General features: G+C 41.3%; 1 protein-coding gene across 1 annotated transcript; it reads right to left on the bottom strand.

The window, feature by feature from the left end:
- Positions 1-1,585: 1,585 nt before the first annotated feature.
- On the bottom strand, positions 1,586-21,031 carry SULT6B1 (sulfotransferase family 6B member 1). Its single transcript, XM_047069216.1, has 7 exons — positions 20,833-21,031; positions 19,256-19,368; positions 14,994-15,083; positions 13,740-13,866; positions 8,393-8,487; positions 5,135-5,291; positions 1,586-1,716 (listed from the first exon to the last, which is right to left on the bottom strand). Exons 1-7 carry the CDS (start codon positions 21,029-21,031, stop codon positions 1,586-1,588), a joined length of 912 nt encoding a protein of 303 aa, XP_046925172.1.
- Positions 21,032-22,257: the final 1,226 nt, after the last annotated feature.

Below are 22,257 nucleotides of genomic sequence, written 5' to 3'. Positions count from 1 at the left end.
CCTGATGCAGGACTCAAACTCACAGACCATGAGATCATGACCTGAGCCGAAGTCAAATGCTTAACTCACTGAGCCATCTAGGCACCCCTCTCAAAGCAATTTTATTTAACTTTTCTATGAACCCTTCTATTCTTCACCGTGACTAGCTATGGTGTAAAGATTAGGGACTGTTGAGAGGGTTCGTCCAAAACTTTCTTTACCTTCTCTCGTAAGTTCCACCTTACTACCTAGGGTTCTGTAGCCGAAAAGCCTTTATGCCAGAATGACACAATCTCTAATATTTAGCTTTGAATTAAAGGTTGTGTTAAATAGACATATAATGCCCCTTGAGAGTGGGGCCTCCACGGGGCTCACTGCAGGGACATACACAGAGTAGATGAGCAGTGAATGCATTTTCCTTGAATTATATGAGGATAGGATTTATTCATCTTAATTCAGTGCAGAGTTGGAATTAAATCCCCCCCGACAGTAAGTCTGAGATAACTACAAGTGCTTTGGTCTGTAGTGAGGGACAGAGGAATTATTCTGGGAGGACAAAAAATTGTGCATCACTGGGAGCCCTGTCTCATCTACACACCATTCAGACGCCAATTTACGTGTGTCTCTGATAGTATCTGCTTATGCTCTTATGTGAACCCAGAGCATGAAAGAAGTTACAACCCCAGCATGCCACATGAGCAAGAGTATCCCCTTTGGACAGCTAAATGGTCTTTCCTCAAAAAGCAAATGGGCGCCTGGGTGGCTCAGTCGGTTGAGCGTCCGACTTCAGCTCAGGTCATGATCTCACAGTTTGTGGGTTTGAGCCCCGCGTCGGGCTCTGTGCTGACAGCTCAGAGCCTGGAACCTGCTTCGGATTCTGTGTGTCCCTCTGTCTCTACCCCTCCCCCGCTCGTGCTTTCTCTCTCTCTCAAAAATAAATAATAAACATTAAAAAAAAGTTTAAAGGGGCACCTAGGTGGCTCAGTTGGTTGGACATCTGACTTCAGCTCTGGTCATGGTCTTGTGGTCTGTGGGTTCGAGCCCCGCATCAGGCTCTGTGCTGACAGTGCGGAGGCTGGAGTCTGCTTCAGATTCTGTGTCTCCCTCTCTCTCTCTGCCCCTTGCCCACTCACTCTCTGTCTCTCTTTCCCTCAAAAATAAATAAACATTAAAAAAAAAGTTAAAAAAAAAGTGAACAACTCTGCACTCAAAAACTTCAATGTTATCATTATTAATGTTTTATTTATTTTTGAGACAGAGAGAGACAGAGCATGAGCAGGGGACTGGCAGAGAGAGTGAGAAGAAGACACAGAAATCGAAGCAGGCTGCAGGCTCTGAGCTGTCAGCACAGAGCCCGATGCGGGGCTCAAACTCACAGACCGCGAGATCATGACCTGAACCGAAGTTAGATGCCCAACCCACTGAGCCACCCAGACGCCCCAATGTTATCATTATTATTAAATTCATATTATGTATATCTAAACGTTGTTTAATTATCATTAGTTGATTATTTGATCAACTTAATTTCATTATTTAATAATCATTCAGGAAAAGAAAATACCCATGCCTGCTGAATTGGCAATCGGATGGCAGTAGGATTCCTACTTCAAGGGTGGCAGTAGGATTCATACTTCAACTTTGCTCCTAGGGAAGTGCCTGCCAAGCACTGTTTGAATTTTTCATCCATTTCCTGGTTCTGAGTTTCACTGAACAAATTTTTCCAATCACCAACTTCACCTACAACACACACAAAAATAACAGACCCGGACACCTGTTAGAAGATAGTTTCCTGATTTTTTTTTTTTTTAGCTATTTATTTCATTTTATTTTTATTTTTATTTGAGTATGGTCGGCACACAGTGTTACATTCGTTTCAGGGCTGTCACATAGTGGTTCGACAACTAGACACACTATGCTGTGCTCACAAGTATAGCTACCATCTGTCACTGTACAACGCCATTTATAATACCGTTACCTGTGCTGTGCCTTTTAGTCCCATGACTTGTTCCTTACTTAACTGGAAGCCTCTACCTCCTACTTCCCTTCACCCATTTTACCCATCCCCCTATTTCTTCTTGATTTTACCATTTTTTCAGTGCAGCATTTCACTTTGAAATGTGAAATGGAGACATGAAGAAAATTAAGCAGTCTTAAAAATGAATGTAATTCCTCCTGTAAAGTTAATGGTATCCATTGGGGCCTCCCCATCTGTGGCATAGTAGGTGATGTGCTTTCTTTATATCACCGAAGGGACTGTTGGCCTCAGTCATCTCCTAGCCCCACCCCTGTCTCAACACTTGGGACCTAAAATTCCACTTTTTGAGAGTCATTCTTTTCTCCCCCTCTGTAAAGTCTTTTAAATACCTCACCCCTTGAGAAGTTATCATTTTACAACAGGTTTTGGTTAAGACCTCAGATGCTGATAATTTTGCAAAAAGTTACTACTTTGCCTGAGATTAGGATATGTTTTTCTTATTCCTTTTTTTTAAATTTTTTTAACGTTTATTTATTTTTGAGACAGAGAGAGACAGAGCTTGAACGGGGGAGGGGCAGAGAGAGAGGGAGACACAGAATCGGAAGCAAGCTCCAGGCTCTGAGCCATCAGCCCAGAGCCCGACGCGGGGCTCGAACTCGCGGACCGCGAGATCGTGACCTGAGCTGAAGTCGGACACTTAACCGACTGAGCCACCCAGGCACCCCTCTTATTCCTTTTAAAAACATGGGGCGCCTGGGTGGCGCAGTCGGTTAAGCGTCCGACTTCAGCCAGGTCACGATCTCGCGGTCCGTGAGTTCGAGCCCCGCGTCGGGCTCTGGGCTGATGGCTCAGAGCCTGGAGCCTGTTTCCGATTCTGTGTCTCCCTCTCTCTCTGCCCCTCCCCCGTTCATGTTCTGTCTCTCTCTGTCCCAAAAATAAAAAAATAAAATTTGAAAAAAAAAAAATTTATAAAAACAAAGGAAGTTGGGGCGCCTGGGTGGCTCAGTCGGTTGAGCGACCAACTTTGGCTCAGGTCGTGATCTCACGGTTTGTGAGTTTGAGCCCCGTATCAGGTTCTGTGCTGACAGCTCGGAGCCTGGAGCCTGCTTCAGATTCTGTGTCTCCCTCTCTCTCTGCCCCTAACCCACTTTCATTCTGTCTCTGTCTTTCTCAAAAATAAATAAACACTAAAAAAATAAAAAAAAAACAAAACAAAGGAAGTTGCTTCTTTCTTTAGAATCTTTTGGTGATTTGGGTTGAAGTTGCAAGTTCCTTGTTGCATAGCCATTGAAATGTATGTTTATAAAGAGGGTTTAATGATAAGGAAGTGCTTGGATGTATGAAGGGAGTAACATAAAACACAAAGCTGTTTACAAATGTCATCCACTATAAAAAACATCACAGAATGAGGCTGGAAGAAATATGCCAAAAAGTTAAACTTGCCTCTGGTGGGAGAAATGTGAATAATTTTTAACGTTCTTGCACATTTACCTGTGTCTTCTGAATTTTTGCAAAGAATATTGTAAAATACTTAAGTTACCACTTTATTTTAGAATTTTTCTGTTCTGAATAGCGGCGTGATTAACGCCTGGGTGTTTCAGTTGGTTGAGCGTCCGACTTTGGTTCAGGTCATGATCTTGCAGGTTTGTGAGTTTGAGCCCTATGTCGGGCTCCATGCTGGCAGCTCAGAGCCTGGGGCCTGCTTGGGATTCTGTGTCTCCCTCTTTCTCTGCCCCTCCCCTGCTCTCTCTCTCTCTCTCTCTCTATCAAAAATAAACATTAAAAAATTTTTTTAAAAAGCAATATAAAGAGAAGTTCTATTTTCTTCCCCCTCCTTTAAAGCTAATCAAGCAAGGCATAAAAATCAGGGGTAAAGTCAGGAATCAAGCCCAAGCTAGATTTACATTCAATGTTCCATTCACAGTGGGTATTTTAGATGGGTCTTCATTTGATAAAGTAAAGTGGAGTAGACTCAAGTAAACCTACGTTCAAATCCTGACTCCATCGATCATTAGTTTTGTGGCAACGGACAAATTAATTTCCCTGAGCTTTGGTGCCCACATTTATAGAATTAAGGAATTCATGAATTTTTTTGCTGTAAAATTTATGCCTAGTAAAAGGTCTAACACATAGTGCTGCCTCTAAATCATGTTATACTTTATATATATATAATTTTTTTCTTTTTTTTTTAATTTTTTTAACGTTTATTTATTTTTGAGACAGGGAGAGACAGAGCATGAACAGGGGAGGGGCAGAGAGAGAGGGAGACACAGAATCTGAAACGGGCTCCAGGCTCTGAGCTGTCAGCACAGAGCCCGAAGCGGGGCTCGAACTCACGGACCGTGAGATCATGACCTGAGCCGAAGTCGGACGCCTAACCGATTGAGCCACCCAGGTGCCCTATATATATATAATTTTAAAAAACTGGTAATACCTAAGCTATATTATCATAAACTGTCATAAGAAGTTAGATTGCCTTTAAAAAAATCACAGTTCCCAACCAACAGGGCAGTAAGAGGTGGCCAATGAGGTATAAAGAAGTCACTGATGAAGCTTCCCACAAAGTTCTTTAAAGGGGCCCCGCTCAGCTAACATGCGATTCTGTATCTTGCTATTCCCTGTTTATTTTAAAAATATATAATCCTTTAGTTTTAATGTAATGGTGGAGCTGTGGCTGTTGTCCTGCCATACATACTGGCAAGCAGAAAGGTACAAGGAACTTAGTACTCTAAAAGATACTTTAGATATTGTGGAACTCACTCAGTCTACTTCTGTGGAATTAGTACACAGTAGAAGTATACTACTCAGTGGAACTCAGTCTACTTTGAACTCACTGTGTCCAAACTTACTGAGGGAGAAACAAGAAAATCCTGTCTTAACTGAAGATAAAAGTATTTGGATTGGGGCACCAGTCGGTTAAGTGTCTGCCTTCGGCTTGGGTCATGATCTCATGGTTCGTGGGTTCAAGCCCCACGTCTGGCTTCGTGCTGACAGCTCAGAGCCTGGAGCCTGCTTTGGATTTGGGGTCTCCCTCTCTCTCTGCCCCTCCCCTGCTGGTGCTCTGTCCGTCTCTCTGTCTCTCAAAAATAAATATACATTAAAAAAATTATAAAAATAAAGTATTTGGATTGCCTGTTACATGCAAACCAATGGATGTCCCAGAAACAAATGCGACTTTACCTTTGCGGAACAGGAAGGGCCCAACGGCACCGTGTGTTTCCTGGGACTTTGCTCGCATTGCTTGGAAGGTACTCTGGGCTGAGATGGTTTGGATCTGCTCCCCAGTTAAAGAGAATCCAAAGAACTCAGCAATTTGTTTTATTCCAGCAGTCAGGTTCTGAAAACAACATTTTCAAGGATAAACTTCTTTCTATGGGAATTGTGCCCGAGCAAAGACAGGTTTCTTAGCCAGAATGGATTTACTAAGCCTACCTCTCCAACTCACCTTTTCATCTCTCTCTTTGGACTTTCTTTGATACTTCTGTATCAATATTTGAGATAGCCCTACAAAATATTCTGTATTGTTTTTACTTTGTAGTTTCAATGGGTGACTCTTACTAAACTCCTCAGGATACAAATAATGATAGCAAGCATTAAGTAGTAGGTCTTATCTAAGATGATACTCATTTTATTAAAAAGCACCAGTCTAGGGGAACCTGGGTGGCTCAGTCGATTAAGCATCCGACCTTGGCTCAAGTTATGATCTCCCAGTTTGTGAGCAAGCCTTGCATCGGGCTGTGTGCTGACAGCTCAGAGCCTGGAGCTTGTTTCAGAATCTGTATCTACCCCTCTCTCTCTCTCTGCTTCTCCCTGGCTCTTGCTGTCTCTCTCTCAAAAATAAACATTAAAAAAAATAATAAAAAAAAGCACCAGTCTAAATGAGCTGAGGAAATCAATGTATTTGTACATGCCCATTCCAATTCTCTTTTCTTCTGAATCCTATTTATAGCTATTGTTTAATTCTATCCAGAAAGTCTAATTTTTAGAATCCTGAAAACTAGAAGGAATCTTGAAATTAATCTTGTCTAAATACCCTTGTAACCAGTATCCCTACCAATGAAGATTCAAAATCTTCTAGAACAGTTTCTTAAACTGTTTTTTCTACAAAATACTAATTTACTTCAAGGTGGCTATAGATGTTTTATGAAAAAAGAAAAGAAAAGAAAAGGAGAGTGAAGGGTGAGGTCAAATAAGTTTGGAATCCTTTTGGTTAAATAAAGAGAAGTTTGTTTTGTTTTTCCTACAGGATCTCTCACTCTTGACTATGTCAACTTGCAATGTGAATGTCCCAAAAGAGCCACAGTCCCCAAATCAGTTTGAATAGGCAACCTCCAAGCAAGAATTATTAACATCTGGGCAACATGGCATTCCATGGAACACAAGTTTCAGAAACATCATTGTAGACTAGAAGGATAAAAGACTAAATTAGTATGTTCTCTCATGTTACATAAATGCACTCGAGAAACAGAAGGGATGGATTCATTCATACTTCCCTTTGATAAGCATGTCAGAGGAGACTGGTGTTAATAACCCAATTCCTCTAGAAAGCATTTGGCATGCTCCCTTTTTAACATACTTTCTCTACTGGAGTCCAGGACTCTGGCTTCCCTCCTGCCTCATTAGCCCCTCCTCCATCTCCTTTGCTGGTTCCTCCTGTTTCCCAAACAGTCTATATGGGGGACTCTAGGGCTCAGTTCTTGGTCTCCTTCTCTTCCCTATGTATATACTTACATACATGTAAGTATGTAATCTCATGGCTTTAAATGCCATCTATGTGCCAAATTTATATATACAGCCCGGCACTCTCTCCATTCAACACATTTATAGTCAACTTGACCTCTCCATTTGGATGACTAATAAACATCTCAGACTAAGCATGTGCAAAGCCAAACCCCTGATCTTTCCCACAATCTCATTTCACCTGCTGGCATCTCGTACTCAAGGGACGACAATTCAGTCCTCTCAGTTGGTCAGGCCAATAATATTGGAGTCTTATTTGACTTCATTTTTCTCTCACTGCTCTTTCTCCCATCCAATCCAGCAGCAAATCCTAATAGCTCTTCTTCAATAAATATTCAGAATTTAACTACTTATTACTTCCATTGCCACTTCTGGTCTAAGCCACAATCTTCCTTTGCCTGGACTACTATAGTACTCTCCTCATGGGTTTCTCTACACAATCTTTGCTTCTCTCTAGTACGTTTTCATACACCAACCAGAATGAACCTGTTAAAAACACAACTCCTATCACTATTCTGCTCGAATCCCATAATGGTTTTCTATTTCACTCAGAGTGAAGGCCAAAGTAATTTCAATGGCTGGCCACATTATTCCCCACACTCCTCTCTACCCCACTCCCTTGCCTCTGTTCTCATTGGTTAATCTCCCCTGGTTCACCCCTACTGACCCAGCCACATCCGCCTCCTTCATATCACTTAACCATACCAGGAACACTCCTACCTCAGGGTGTTTGCTCCAGTTGGTTCTGTATGCCTGGAAAATTCTTATTCCAGTTACCTACTCTGCTTACTCCCTCATCTTCTTTAGATCTTTGCTCAAATCACATCCATTCCATGAGGTTTCTACCAGCTATCTTATATGGGGATTTGTCCAACATCCCAATTCCCTACCCCTGACATTTCCAGTTTTCCTTAATCAGTTATACCATTTCTTTTTTCTCACATATTGTAAACATTTTTAAAATGTTATATTTATTGTTTTTCTCTCTCCCTGCCTCCTCCAGCTAGAAGGTAAGCTTCTCCAGGGCAGTGAATTTTGTCTGGTCTGTTCACTGATGTATCACAAGGGCCTAGAACAATGCTGGGCAGCACTAAATGTTCATGAATGGGGGAGGGGAAGGAAAAAAAAAGAGGTTAGAGTGGGAGACAGCCAAAGCATAAGAGACTCTTAAAAACTGCAAACAAACTGAGGGTTGATGGGGGGTAGGAGGGAGGGGAGGGTAGATGATGGGTATTGAAGAGGGCATCTTTTGGGATGAGCACTGGGTGTTGTATGGAAACCAATTTGACAATAAATTTCATATATTAAAAAAATAAATAAATGTTCATGAATACCAATTTAAAAAATAACATTATATGGAAAAATCAATTCACAGCCAAATGCACGTTCAATTCCATCTCAGTTGAAACCTACTTATTATTTCTGCCATTCTTAAGTTGGACTATCTACCACAGAAGGAAAATAAAGCAGCCACTGTTAGTAATAAGTTGCTAAGCATTATTTTATTTCTGTAAAATAAACAACCTAAGCCCCTATGCACTGTGTTTTTTTTTTCCTAGCATTGTACCACAAATCTGGAATATTTATTTTTTTAATTGAATGCAATATTTATTCACACAACCAGACATTAAAAGTAGGTTCTCTATGTGATATTTTATAATAAATCTTGCTATAGAATGTCAATAATCAAAATCTTACCTTTTTCAGGTCTTCGTATAATATGAACTTAACATTTTCATCATCAAGATGTTTGTTCCAGTTAATGGCAAAATCAAAATAGCTTCCCCAGGAAACTAAAAATATAAGGAAAAAATTCTTAGGGAATTTCAAATAATTGAGGTTAAAATTATAGATGGTTAATTTATGCTTTAAAATATAAACTATATATATGTGTGTGTGTATATGCTCAGACAAGATGTTTGTATGTCATTATAAATCCCTGCTCCAGAAGAACTGGCATACGGCCATTCCTGTGTCAGATTTCTATTCATTTTATTATTTTCATAAATAATAACTAAGCAAGTTGCAAAAGTGATTTGATAAAAACTACCAGACATTCATGAATATTTAGGTGAATAAAATGATTCAGAAATAGTGAAAGGTACACGAAAAACGACAGATAGTACCAGAAAGAAAAGAAATGATGAGACAGATGTTTTCTCGATCAGCATTGTCCAATAGAAATTTAATGAAAGCCACATCTGTAAATTTTAAAAAATGCTTATTTATTTATTTTTGAGAGAGAGAGAAAGCAGAAGCAAGGGAGGGACAGAGATAAAGGGAGACAGGATCCAAAGCAGGATCTGAGCCTGGTTTGCGGCTCGAACTCATGAACTGAAAGATCATGACCTGAGCCAGAGTCAGAGGCTTAACTGACTGAACCACCCCAGCATTCCCCCCACCACATCTGTAATTTTAAATATTCCAATAGCCACATTAAGAAAAGCAAAAAGAGGGGTGCCTGGGTGGCTTGGTTGGTTAAGCGTCCGACTTCGGCTCAGGTCATGATCTCACGGTCCGTGAGTTCGAGCCCCGAGTCGGGCTCTGTGCTGACAGCTCAGAGCCTGGAGCCTGTTTCCGATTCTGTGTCTCCCTCTCTCTCTGCCCCTCCCCTGTTCATGCTCTGTCTGTCTCTGTCTCAAAAATAAATAAACGTTAAAAAATTTAAAAAAAAAAAAGCAAAAAGAAACAGGTGAAATTAACTTTAATATTTTATTTTGTTTAACTAAATATATCCCAAAATATTATCATTTCAGAATATAATCAATATAAAAAATTACTAAGGAACCATCACACTTTGTTTCTAAGTCTTCAAAAGCCGGTGGGCATTTTACACTTACAGAGAATCTCAATTTGAATGCCAAATTCTTTATCAAAAATACTTGATGTATTTTTAGACCTTTTTTAAAGTTAATTTGTTTATTCTGTGAGAGAGAGACCACAAGTAGGGGAAAGGCATAGAGATAGGGAGAGAGAGAGAGAATCCAAAGCAGGCTCTGCAGTGTCAGTGCAGAGCCTGATGCGGGGCTCAAATTCACAAACCCGTGAGATTGTGACCTGAGCTGAAATCAAGAGTCAGACCCTTAACCGACTGAGCCACCCAGGTGCCCTGGTGTATTTTTAGGCGTTTACAACTTAAGTTGAGAAAGTAGATTCATATACTCAACTTGTACCAAATTCATTTAAAAGTTTCCAATAACTGAATTATCTGGGTTTTTTTTTTTTAATGTTTATTTGTTTTTGAGAGAGAGAGGGAACAAGCAGGGGAGGAACAGAGAGGGAGGGAGACACAGAATCTGAAGCAGGCTCCAGGCTCCTTGCTGCCAGCGCAGAGTCTGATGCGGGGCTCAAACTCACGAATCTTGAGATCATGACCTGAGCCAAAGTCAGATGCTTAACCGACTGAGCCACCCAGGTGCCCTGAGTATCTGTTTTTAAATTTAAACTAATTAAATAAGATGTAAAATTTAACTCCTCGGTTGCACCAGTCACAATTCGCGTGCTCATTTGCCACATGTAGCTAGTGGCTACTACACTGGACAGTGAACATCTAGACACTGATTAGCTGTGCTGCTTATTAACTGTATGACTTTGAGCAACAACCGAAACCTCTTTGTACCTTAGTTACCTCATTAGTAAAATGGCATTGTTGTCAGACTTAAATGAATTAACAACATCAAATGGTTAAAACAGTGCCTGATTAATAGTACCCACTCAGCAAATTTTAGCCGTTACTGTCATCGCTAGTAATAATAATATTCTCAGAATTCTTATCATCATCATCGTTATCATTGAAGCCCTTGCTTTGAGCCAGGCTATTTCCACATGTTTTCTTTGTTGAGGCAGACACTGTATGTTTCATACCCAATATCCAATATATTCCTGTTTTTGCTGCTAACCAAACTCTGGTTAGTTACTTGGGTCTAAGCCAGTTATGGGAATTCTGGTTCCTGTTTCTTAGCCTCCCTTCGCGCTGTGATTGGTCTCAGGATATGGTTCTGGCCAGCAAGACACAAGCAGAAGTCTGCTGGAAGGTTTCTAGTAAAACCGTTGCGGTCTTGATGAACCTCCTTCAGGATCTGAAAGTGATGCTTGGAGGCACAGTAGCCAGCCTGAGAGTATGTTGCAAAAGGCAGAAGGGAAAGGCCAAGGGAGTGGCAGAGGCGTTGGCTTTGCCATCACTGGGCAACTGAACCAGCTGTCTCTCTTCAGGCTTCTTGTTGAGTGAGAAAAATTAAACCTATCTGTTTGGGCCACTGCGGTCAGGTTTTCTGTTCTTCCCCATGCACTATTAATTGATAGTTACACATTTGATCCTGGGATCTTTAAAGCAATCCAGGGTGATAGGTACAGGTTTTATACCTATTTTGTTGGTGGGGAAATAACCGCTTTAAGGTCACACAGCAAGTTATGGGTTTTGTCGTCTTTCAACATCTGTCTGACACCAGAGCTGTAGTGCTGCCAAACAAAATGCTCTACTGTCCTACTTCCTGCAGGTCAGATATTCTTACCTTTCCTTTATAAGTCAGGAAACCAATGTTCATAAAGATTAAATGTCTTGGGGCGCCTGGGTGGCTCAGTCGGTTAAGCGTCTGACTTCGGCTCAGGTCACAATCTCGCGGTCCGTGAGTTCGAGCCCCACGTCGGGCTCTGGGCTGACAGCTCAGAGCCTGGAGCCTGCTTCAGATTCTGTGTCTCACTCTCTCTCTGCCCCTCCCCCATTCATGCTCTGTCTCTCTCTGTCTCAAAAATAAATAAACGTTAAAAAAAAATCAAATGTCTTGCTCAACATCACCCAGGTGTGAGTGATTTGAACCTGAATTTAAATTCAAGCTCTGCTACTTAGTGGCTGTGTGACCTTTTTATGCCTCTATTTCCATCTTTACAAAAGCGGACAAGTATAGGATTTGTCCCCATGGGGTTCTTAAGAGAAATGGAAATTTTGGGGAGCATCTGGGTGGCTTAGTCGGTTAAGCGTCCAACTCTTGGTTTCGGTTCAGGTCATGATTTCATGGTTCGTGTATTCGAGTCCCTCATCAGGCTCTGTGCTGACAGCACAGAGCCTGTCTGGGATTCTCTCTCTCCTTCTCTCTCTGCCCCTTCTCCGCTCTCTGTCTCTCAAAATAAATAAACTTAAAAAAAAGAAATGAAATGTTAAAATGTACGCGAGAGATAGTATATAGTGCCTGGCATGTAGTAATTGCTCAGTAAGTGGTAACTATTCTATCTAATATTAATTACTGATATATAATAATAAATGATGAAGCCAATCCAGTCCTCCCATTCCAAATCCTGCATGTTTTCCAGTACATTGAGCTTCCTTCATAAGTTGAACGTAACAAAGCGTGCAAAGAAGAAACTTTGCACCACTTAGTGAGTGGTTTCCAGACAAACAAAACTTTGATTGTGGTGCTTCATAAGCACCTTCTGTGCACTTTCCCCCCCTCCCCCCCCCCCAATCCCAATACTTAATCTGTGCTTAGGAACCAATACTGTACCCAGTGGCCATGCATGTGGGGCGTGGTGTTGCTGTGCTGGTCACCTTTAGAAGTGGTCCTCTTTGGGCGCCTGGGTGGCTCAGTCGGTTAAACATCCCACTCTTGATTTCAGCTCAGGTCATGATCTCACAGTTTCATGTGTTTAAGTCCCACATGGGGCTCTGCATTGACAGTGCAGAGCCTGCTTGGGATTCTTCCTCTCTCTCTGCCCCTCCCACACTTGCGCTGCTCTGTCTCTCTCAAAATAATAAATAAGTCCGTGAGTAAATAAATAAATAAATAAATAAAACTTTGAAAATCATGTTAGGATGAGCACTGGGTGTTGTATGTAAGCGATGAACCACAGGAATCTACCCCCAGAACCAAGAGCAGACTGTACACGCTGTTTGTTAGCCAATAAAATAAAATAAAAGTGGTTCTCTTAGAGTGACCTGTCAACAACTTCTCAAGGATCATGTGGCATTAATTCTGCCTTCTATGACACTGCCAAGACTGAAAAGAGCCACCAACTAAAGGAGGCATCTTTAATCTCTGGCCATTATACCCATGGAAGCAGAGTCACTGGGGCTTACAAGCAGTGGGACCACTGGCAAGTGTTTTAACTTTTTGGATTAGTTTTCTCATCTGTGCAAGGGGCTGGAAATACTTTATTCATAGTTTGTTATAGTCTTAAATGAAATCATGCACATACAACACCTCCTTTAGTACATTGGAGCATCAGTAGGCACTTACAAGAGTTTTTTTTTAAGTAATCTCTACACCTAATGTGGGGCTCGAACTCACAACCCCAAGATCAAGGGTTGCGTGCTCTGCTGACTGAGCCAGCCAGAAGCCTCAGTAGGCACCTACAAAATTGCAGTTATCAATAACCAGAGGTAAAACATCAACATGGTCTAACAAAGCCTTTTCCTTTCTGGCAAACAAATAGATGTGTTTGCTCGACGTCATGGTTTTATCTCTCTCTCTCTCTTTTTTTTTTTAATCATTGTGTTATATAGAGACTTAGGGGAAATTAACCAGAGATGCTTTTCTACATGACTCTGTATAGGCCTCTTGGTCCTATGTCTGTTCTATGGCCACCTCATACTTATAGGCAACATGTAAATTGCCCAAATTATTTTTAAAAACAGTAATGTATTATTGTTTGATGTGCAGAACTAGTGGTGCTATAAAACTTCATTAAAGTTTCATTAAAAGCAACTTTTTGGGGGGCGCCTGGGTGGCTCAGTCGGTTGAGCAAACGACTTCGGCTCAGGTCACGATCTCGCGGTCCGTGAGCTCGAGCCCCGCTTCAGGCTCTGTGCTGACAGCTCAGAGCCTGGAGCCTGTTTCAGATTCTGTGTCTCCCTCTCTCTGACCCTCCCCCGTTCATGCTCTGTCTCCCTCTGTCTCAAAAATAAATAAACGTTAAAAAAAATTTAAAATAAAAGCAACTTTTTGGTTCCTGGATCCTCCCTAGTCTTCTTTCTTTACCTTAAAATACATTTGATTTTTTGTACTTTTGTGGTCATCTGTCAAAGTAAGAATTCTTTCACCAACAGCCATACCTTGGCCTTTCATGAACTGTCTGAAGAATTCATCCCAGGAGCCATAGCTTGGAATATCAGGGACATCGTTGTGGAAATGGAAAAAAGATACTGCCGTATCTTTAGGGTTTCGAAATATCACCAAAATCTAGAAAGAGAAAATTAAGTTAATTTATTCAGGTCTATATTTTGAACTTTGGAAAAGTGAAGGGGTGAACAATATCATTGTGTAATCTTGTATACGACATAATTTTGTTAACATACAGAGAAACTGAAGAAGCAGGGGTGGCAGATGGGGAAGTCTGGGGAGAGGGAAGAGAAAAGAAGAAAAAGCAGACTGATGTTGTAGCAGAGAACTTTTGCTAATGAACTTAGACATTAAGAAGGCATGTGTAGAAGATATGAAAAAAACAAGGTGCCTGGGTGGCTTAGTCGGTTAAGTGTCTGACTCTTGAGTTCGGCTTAGGTCACAATCTCATGGTTTGTGGGATTGAGCCCCAAGCCAGTTTCTGCACTGACAGTGCAGAGCCGGCTTGAGATTCTCCCTCTCTCTCTCTCTCTCTCTGCCCCTCCCCCAGCTAGCATGTGTTCATGCGTGAGCAGTGCACACACTCTCTCTCTTTCTCAAAATAAATAAATAAACGTTAAAAAAAAAGGAAGATACCAAAAAGGAAAAAAAGGGCAAGCTCATTAGAATAGTCATAAGGGCATGATCTGGAAGGGTAAACCACAAAGTAAAAATTGCAAAATAATATTAAAGAAAAAGTAATATTAAGGACAATGAAAATAATGTTCAGAGTTTGGTCAGCGAAGATCAAACAATGATAAGAGTAGCCAAAGCACCTATAGTTATGTTTGCAGGACATGAAGTTTGCTATTATACGTGAAATTCAGAAATAAAATTGCTTCAGACTTCACATAAATAATGCTCACCAGAAAGAACAAAAAAACACAACTTCTCGTTTTCCTATCGCATTCTTTTGTTAAACTCTCTAAATATCTTAGTGGGATTCTGGAATCTATTCACTATAAAACAGATTTTAAAATATGTTCAATTCTAGGTATATGTTTTATATCCTAACTGAAAATGCATTCGCTTTGAGCACAACAATAGCAAATATATTTGAAGAAAGAAACAACAGAAGAAATGCTAAATCACACGTTTCATTTCTCAAAATTCTATGATAAGATGCAGACTTCATCACATAGCTCAGAAAGACAATATCTAGACATTAAAAACTTCAAACTGAAATACGAGTAGGGAGGGACACTCACCTTGGCTTTATTCTTGAAGATGGACCCAGGTAATTTGTCATAATGGAGATGAGTTGCCAGAATCCTTGGGGATGGAAATTGTTTCATTCTCTTAAAAACAGACATGGTAAAGTAAAAGCGTGTATGTCTTATGGTGAATTTCTCTTAAGTGTAGTATCTGAATGGTAGTTCCAAGTATCACTACTGTGCCTTTTCTATTTCCCCCTCCAATTTTTTAAAATTTATTTGTTTTCTTAATTTGTGGGGATGAGGAATGGAGAAAGTCATAAATAATTTAAATCATCCTTTTGGGAGGCGCCTGGGTGGCTCAGTCGGTTAAGCGTCTGACTTCGGCTCAGGTCATGATCTCGTGGTCCATGAGTTCGAGCCCCGCATCGGGCTCTGTGCTGACAGCTCGGAGCCTGGAGCCTGCTACAGATTCTGTGTCTCCCTCTCTTTCTGACCCTCCCCCATTCATTCTCTGTCTCTCTCTGTCTCAAAAATAAATAAACATTAAAAAAAATCATCCTTTTGGACCGCCTTATAGAGTTTGGCTTACCATTTTGGAGGGGTCTTTTTTTTGAAAATTTTACCTTTTCTACAATCATACTAAATTCTTTTTAGAATTGATTCTTTGCAGCTCATAATTTGTGATCTATTCTGTCTTCATTTGGCTCTCTTCTATAGTCAAGGTCTTTACCAGAAATATTCAAGTTTTTCCATTGGTCTCCCAAACCCACTTTTAATATCTAGACTTTTTTTTTGTCAACAAAATTCCATGCAATCAAATATCCTAACAGAACCTGGAAGTGCACAGTCACTTGAATATCTGAGAAATATTTTACTAGAGAAATTCTTGTCAATGTAAGGACTCAGTGATTGATTCTGTGTGTGTGTGTGTATGTGTGTGTGTCTGCTTCTACTGATAATTTTGAAAATGAAGTTACCTGTTTAATCTGCCAGGGCTAAGGGTTTTAGTACGTTATATGGGCTAAAGCCTCAAGTTTCATTTCCACACTTGTAGAGGTCACTCACAGCTGGGGCACATTATTTCAAGTGGTAAAATGATATTTAGACGTTTATAGCCAATGTTTCTGTAGAAACTTAGTGGACATCAGACACCAGCTCGTGTCATGATCTCGCAGTCCATGAGTTGGAGCCCCGCCTTGGGTTCTGTGCTGACAGCTCAGAGCCTGGAGCCTGCTTCAGATTCTGTGTCCCCCCCCTCTCTCTCTGCCCCTCCCCTGCGCGCTGTCTCTCTCTCTCAAAAATAAATAAACATTAAAAAAGAAGAGAAGAGAATAGTCATAATACTTGATTTACATCAAATTTCCCTAATTTTTAGTTTTGAACATCACTTTTACATTCATTCACAGCAATCCCCTCAGGTGGATATTATAACCCCCATTTTAGAGATTAACAAATGACTCTGAGGTTTTAAGGGCTTTGTGCAAAATCACACAGATGGTAATTTTCAGATTAAGTTATAGAATGCAGTTTCCACTGCACTGCATGGCCAAAAATCACAAAAAGACATATGAGAAATGGTAAAGTTCCTAATAGGATTAAAGAAATATCCAGGGAGAAAACGGGAAATAACTAACAAAACTGATGTGTCAACGAAAATGTGTGATGGGGCCAAACTATAAGCAATGTAAAGACTGGATATAGACATATTTTAAGAAAATACATGTATTTAATTTTATTTATTTTTGTAAGTAATCTCTATGCCCAATGTGGGGCTCAAACCCACAACACGGAGATCAAGAGCTCACATGGGACACCTGGGTAGCTCAGTCTGTTGAACATCCGACTCTTGGTTTTGGCTCAGGTCAAGATCTCACAGTTTGTGGGTCTGAGCCCCTCATTGGGCTCTGTGCTGAGGCACGGAGCCTGCTTGGGATTCTCCATCTCCCTCTCTCTCTGCCCCTCCCCTGCTCATGCACTATCCCTCTCTCTCTCTCAAAGTAAATAAATAAATTTAAAAAATTATAAATAAAAGGGGAGTTGGAGGGGCGCCTGGCTGGCTCAGTCAGAGCATGCAACTCTTCATCTCCAGATCGTGAATCTGAGTCCCAATTCGGATGTAGAGTTTACTTTAAAAACAGTTGGAGGGGCACCTGGGTGGCTCAGCCGGTTAAGTGTCTGACTTCGGCTCAGGTCATGATCTCTCGAGTTCGAATTCGTGAGTTCAAGCCCTGCATCGGGCTCTGTGCTGACAGCTCAGAGCCTGGAGCCTGCTTTGGATTCTGTGTCTCCCTCTCTCTCTCTCTCTGCCCCTCCCCTGTCATGCTCTGTCTCACTCTGTCTCTCAAAAATGAAGAAATTTTAAATAAAAATTACTTTTAAAAAAAGTTGGAAAGCTAGAGAAATGTTAGCATAAATTTTAAAGGTGATGATACACATCCTCTTTAGATAAAAGGTTATGCAGTGGCCTGGAGAGGAAAAATCAATGGGGCTTTTCATCAGCCCGTTCATCTCTACCTAGGAAAGTTTCTTAAAACTCCTGTCCCCACATCCTGAACTGGTCCTGACCTCCCACCTCTGGGCCCTGCTGTGGCTGCTAGGCCTCTGCTTCCTCCTGACATTGCAGCCCCCCAGATCCAGGATGCACGCTTAGCTCCCCACTCCAGCCCAGCCCCAAGTCCCTGGATACCTTACCTGCCTGTGTTTTTCTGTTACTTTAACCCAATCCATGGAAATGGGCTTCCTTCCCCCTAGGATCCAACTTTTCAGTTTGTATTTGTCATCATGCCATGTGTCTCTCGTTTTCCAGAAACCCCTTCGTCAGTCCCGATCCAGTGACTTAATTCTCAGTAACTGAGTTCTTCTGTCTGCTTGTTGGGAGTCCTGGCGGTAAGCACCTCTGAAAGTTTTGCTGAGACTGTAGCCGCCCCCCCCCCCCAAATGCGTTTCTGGCAGGGCTGGGGCTGGCCCTCCTCCCACCTGTCCTGTCCAGGCACTGAAGTCTTGAGGCAGATCCTTCCTCCCTCCCTGTCCTTGCCTTTACTGTCTGGGAACAGAACTTTCTGTCTCACACCCAAGCCTCACCTGGTTACATTGGTAGTGGGAGCAATAACGTGTGGTAAAGTGAATTAGAACAGGTAAGGGGGCGCCTGGGCAGTTCAACAGGTTAAGTGTCCAACTCTTCATTTTGTCAGGTCATGATCTCACAGTTCGTGAGATCGAGCCCTGCATCAGGCTCTGTGCTGATAGCATGGAGCCTGCTTAGTGTTCTCTCTCTCTATTTCTCTCTGGCCTTTCCTTGCTCATGCATGCTCTCTCTCCTTCTCTCTCTCCTTGAAAATAAATAAATAAACATTAAAAAAAAAAAAAAGAAGAACCTTAGGGTGCCTGGGTGGCTCAGTTGGTTAAGTGTCCAACTTCGGCTCAGGTCATGATCTCATAGCTCGTGAATTCTAGCCCCGCGTCAGGCTCTGTGCTGACAGCTCAGACCCTGGAGCCTGCTTCGGATTCTGTCTCCCTCTCTCACTCTGCACCTCCCCTGCTTGCACTTTGTCCCTCTCTGTCTCTCTCAAAAATAAAAATTAAAAAAAAAAGAACCTTTATGCACATCAGTGGCTTACTCTCTCAGCTACTACCCTTTCCCATCCCCCACACACCAGAGACATCACTGATACAGGGACACCAAAGATAGTGTCTTATTAGGAAAAGACTGGGGGGTGCTGACATAAACTGAAAGCAGAATGATCCAGGCCTTAGAGGAACCCTTCTCTTGCCATCCCACCAAGTTTCTGTCTTCAGAGAGAAAGTTTTTATGGTTTTAATTTTTTTAAAGAGATCTTATTTTTTAAGTAATCTCTACACCCAACATGGGGCTTGATCGTACAAACCCAAGATCAAGAGTAGCATGCTTTACTGACTAAGCCAGCCAGGTGCCCCTCATTTTAATTTTTTTCTTCAGGTTTCTCGGCTTACTTTCCCTCCTAGTTCTCTTTAATAAGTAGGCTGTCCATATTGTGCAGAGGTTAAGAAGCTCAGATTGGACAATTTGGGTTCAAATCTTGGCCCTGACATTTATAAGCCCCTTGACCTTGGGCAAGTCTCTGACGGTTTGATCTTTTGAGAAACGGTGATGAGGTTTTTTTGCCCTGAAATGAGACAATCCTTGAAAGGTGCTGGGCTTAGATGGTACACACAAAATAAGTTGCAATGATTATTAGTATTAGAACTTTCTGAACACAAAACTAAAAAAATCCCCCAAATGGAAGAAGTCTTTCTATGATAATTTACTATAAGTTTAAAGGCTGTTTTGTACTAACCTGATATTTTTCTGGGTCCCCACATTCAAGAATTGGAAATTCTGGATATTCATACTTTTTGTTAGATTCAGCAAATATTAACTCACTAATGATATGTAGAATCCAATTTGAACCTATAAGAAAAATCAGAGAATCAAGCTCATTAAAAGAACCTTGGTATAGCAAAGGCATGTTACTTGTGCATATACATCATAAAAATTAAAATCTATAGCCACTCTGTGGTGTGTACAATTGGTTCTTCTGCATTTGAAATAAACTGGGCTATGGAAAGAAATAGAGTTTTGTGGAAAATAGAACATACTTACATTAGTATAAATTCAGGTTACCTTATTTTTCAGATTTCTATTTTAACAAGAGGCAATTCTTCTTAAATCTACAATATGTTCCTTATAGAACAATGTTATGTTATAGAAATGATTGTTTATTATATATCACATATTATTGTACCTTACATTAGTAAATATTTTCTTTGAAAAAAAATTTTTAATGTTTATTTTTGGGAGAGAGACAGACAGACAGACAGAGCCTAAGCAGGGGGCAGGGGGGCAGAGAGAGTTGGAGACACAGAATATGAGGCAGGCTCCAGGTTCTGAGCTGTCAGTGCAGAGCCCCGATGCGGGGCTCGAACCCATGAACCGTAAGATCATGACCTGAGTCAAAGTCAGATGCTTAACTGACTGAGCCACCCAGGTGCCCCAGTGAATATTTTCTAAAAAAGTATATATAATTTTGAATTTATAAAAACTCAGCATTAAATAATAGAAAGAAAAATATCAAATAAAGATGACTTTAGTAAACACTTAGAGATGAAATAACAGTTTAAAAAATCAGATTGTGTAAAATAGGGACTTAGATTCTGGGTTTTTTTAAATGTATTTATTTATTTTGAGAGGGAAAGAGAAAGGGGGAGAGAGAGAGAGAGAGAGAGAGAGAGAGAGAGAGAGGAAGAGAGAGAGCGCTCATGGGGGAGGGGCAGAGAGAAAGGGAGAGAAAGAATCCCAAGCAGGCTCTGTGCTGACAGCGCTGAGCCCCATGCAGGGCTCGACCCCACGAACCATGAGATCATGACCTGATCTGAAATCAAGAGTCAGACTATGTCACCCCGGTGCCCCACAGATTCTTAATTTATCCTCCATTGATAAATGACCATTGTAACACTGGTTTGACAAGCTGGAGGATTGATGATGTTTGATCCTGAAAAATAATTACATGGAAATCATCATATACATTATAGACATGGCCATGCTCCTCAGTCAAAAACCAAGATGAAAATCTTTCCTGCTCTCAGTGGCTGATGGCAAATGGACTTTCTTGCATTTCTCTTTCTGGTTGCTAGCCCCACCATGACTCCCTTTTTGCATCCATCATCCTTCCCTCAGACCCCAGGATTTCTAAATCTAGCAGTTCTGGTTATTGATTTCACAAGCTATGTTCTTAACCATCTTGGTCGTCCTCCTCCCTGACTTCTGGCCAGCTTCATGCAGAGAGGAACCGCCTTCCTCCCACCTTTGCCTTGCACCCTGCCCAACCTACTCCTTATGAAAAAGCGCCCTTGTAGAAAATGACTTGTTATTTACCACACTTTGGATAAGATGCAAGCACTATGTCATTGCTTCTGGCTTCAAAGGTGTCCAAGGCCTGGAAAGTTTCTGAAGTGCACATGGTGATGGGGTACGGAATCCCCTGGTGGGTGAAAAACAAGCGAGAAAGTGCAGTTTCTTTTGATTTTTCCAGAGCTTCATCAATGTAGTCAATAAATTTCGACTTGTTGGCCATGCTGGCTGTCTGCTAATGAACCTGTTCTGTGGTTGTCCGGTGGCAGCCATCGCTTTTAAAGGAGTTTTTCAGGAGGTGGAATAAAGGACTCCTCCCATTCACATGAGAAACAAGTCATTTCATTCTCACCCCTTCCTCCCCCACCTGCCTGTTTGCACGCCCACCTCTGACAAAAGACAAACCACAGGTGCAAAAACAGGCTGAGGATCAGGGAGTATTACCCCAGGGGTTGATTATATTACCATTATGGACAATCCTCCCAAGGAAAGGAAGAGTAGAATCTCTGACCAGACGACAGTAGATAACTATCTAGCAAATAGTTCTTTAATTGAATCAGACATACAATTTTCCATCACCGAATTGAGGAAATTTTAGAAGTCAGCAGAACATATCTTACTGAGGCAGGTAGTACACGTAGGGGAGCAACTTTCAATGTCCGTTTTACAGAGGGAAAAAAGAGCTGACCAAAGAGGGTTCCCAGTTAGATAGGGTTCTGAGTTTCACCTTATTTATAATAATGTCTTTTTAAAATGTTGGTAAAAAGGTAGAATTGGAATGTCCAACTGTCTTACTATTTTTGTATTTCCTTATGTAACAATGGGATGCTATTCACTGTAGGTGGGAAGGTGGTGTATTTCAGAATCTCCCTCCCCACCCCCTCCCGGCCAAAAAGGGAGGTAAGATTGGACTCCCTGCCAAGCTGCTTAGTGGGATTGTCCCTTACATTATAAAGAGTCTTTGTTTACCTGAGTAAGGTAGAATTTAAGGTATTAATTCAAATACTGCTGTTGTCCTTAGCTTGCTTCTTAGTGAGTAAAATGTTAAAAAAAGACAATATGCCTGGATCCTGTTTTGACAGTAATGCCTGTAATTATAGGAGGATTTGGAGGACTATTTGGACTTGGTAATGTGAGCTCTGATTCTTCTTAGTCTCCCTAGGCTCAGGGCAAATGGTCAGTCTTACAGTTCTACCTCCTTGACTCTGTTTTATCTGCAAGATTTTATTTTTTAAAGTATTCTCTACACCCAATGTGGGGCTTGAACTCACAACTCCAAGATCAAGAGTCGCATGCTCCATTGACTGAGCCAGCCAGGTGCCCCCCCTACTTGACTCTTAAGTGTCTACATGCATGATGCAGGGAAACAGCATGAATGATTGTAAAATAACCTACATTATATGCTCGTGTGCACTGGTGTGCTTTTGAGTGCAGGTAGGCCCCAGGTTC

This window comes from Lynx rufus, unplaced genomic scaffold, assembly GCF_022079265.1.
Source record: "Lynx rufus isolate CCGP_SWC_20201006 ecotype Redwood Valley unplaced genomic scaffold, mLynRuf1.p SCAF_8, whole genome shotgun sequence".
NCBI classification, from domain to species: domain Eukaryota; kingdom Metazoa; phylum Chordata; class Mammalia; order Carnivora; family Felidae; genus Lynx; species Lynx rufus.
The sequence above is the reverse complement of the archived record's forward strand: the minus strand, read 5'-3'. Positions and strand labels throughout refer to the sequence as shown.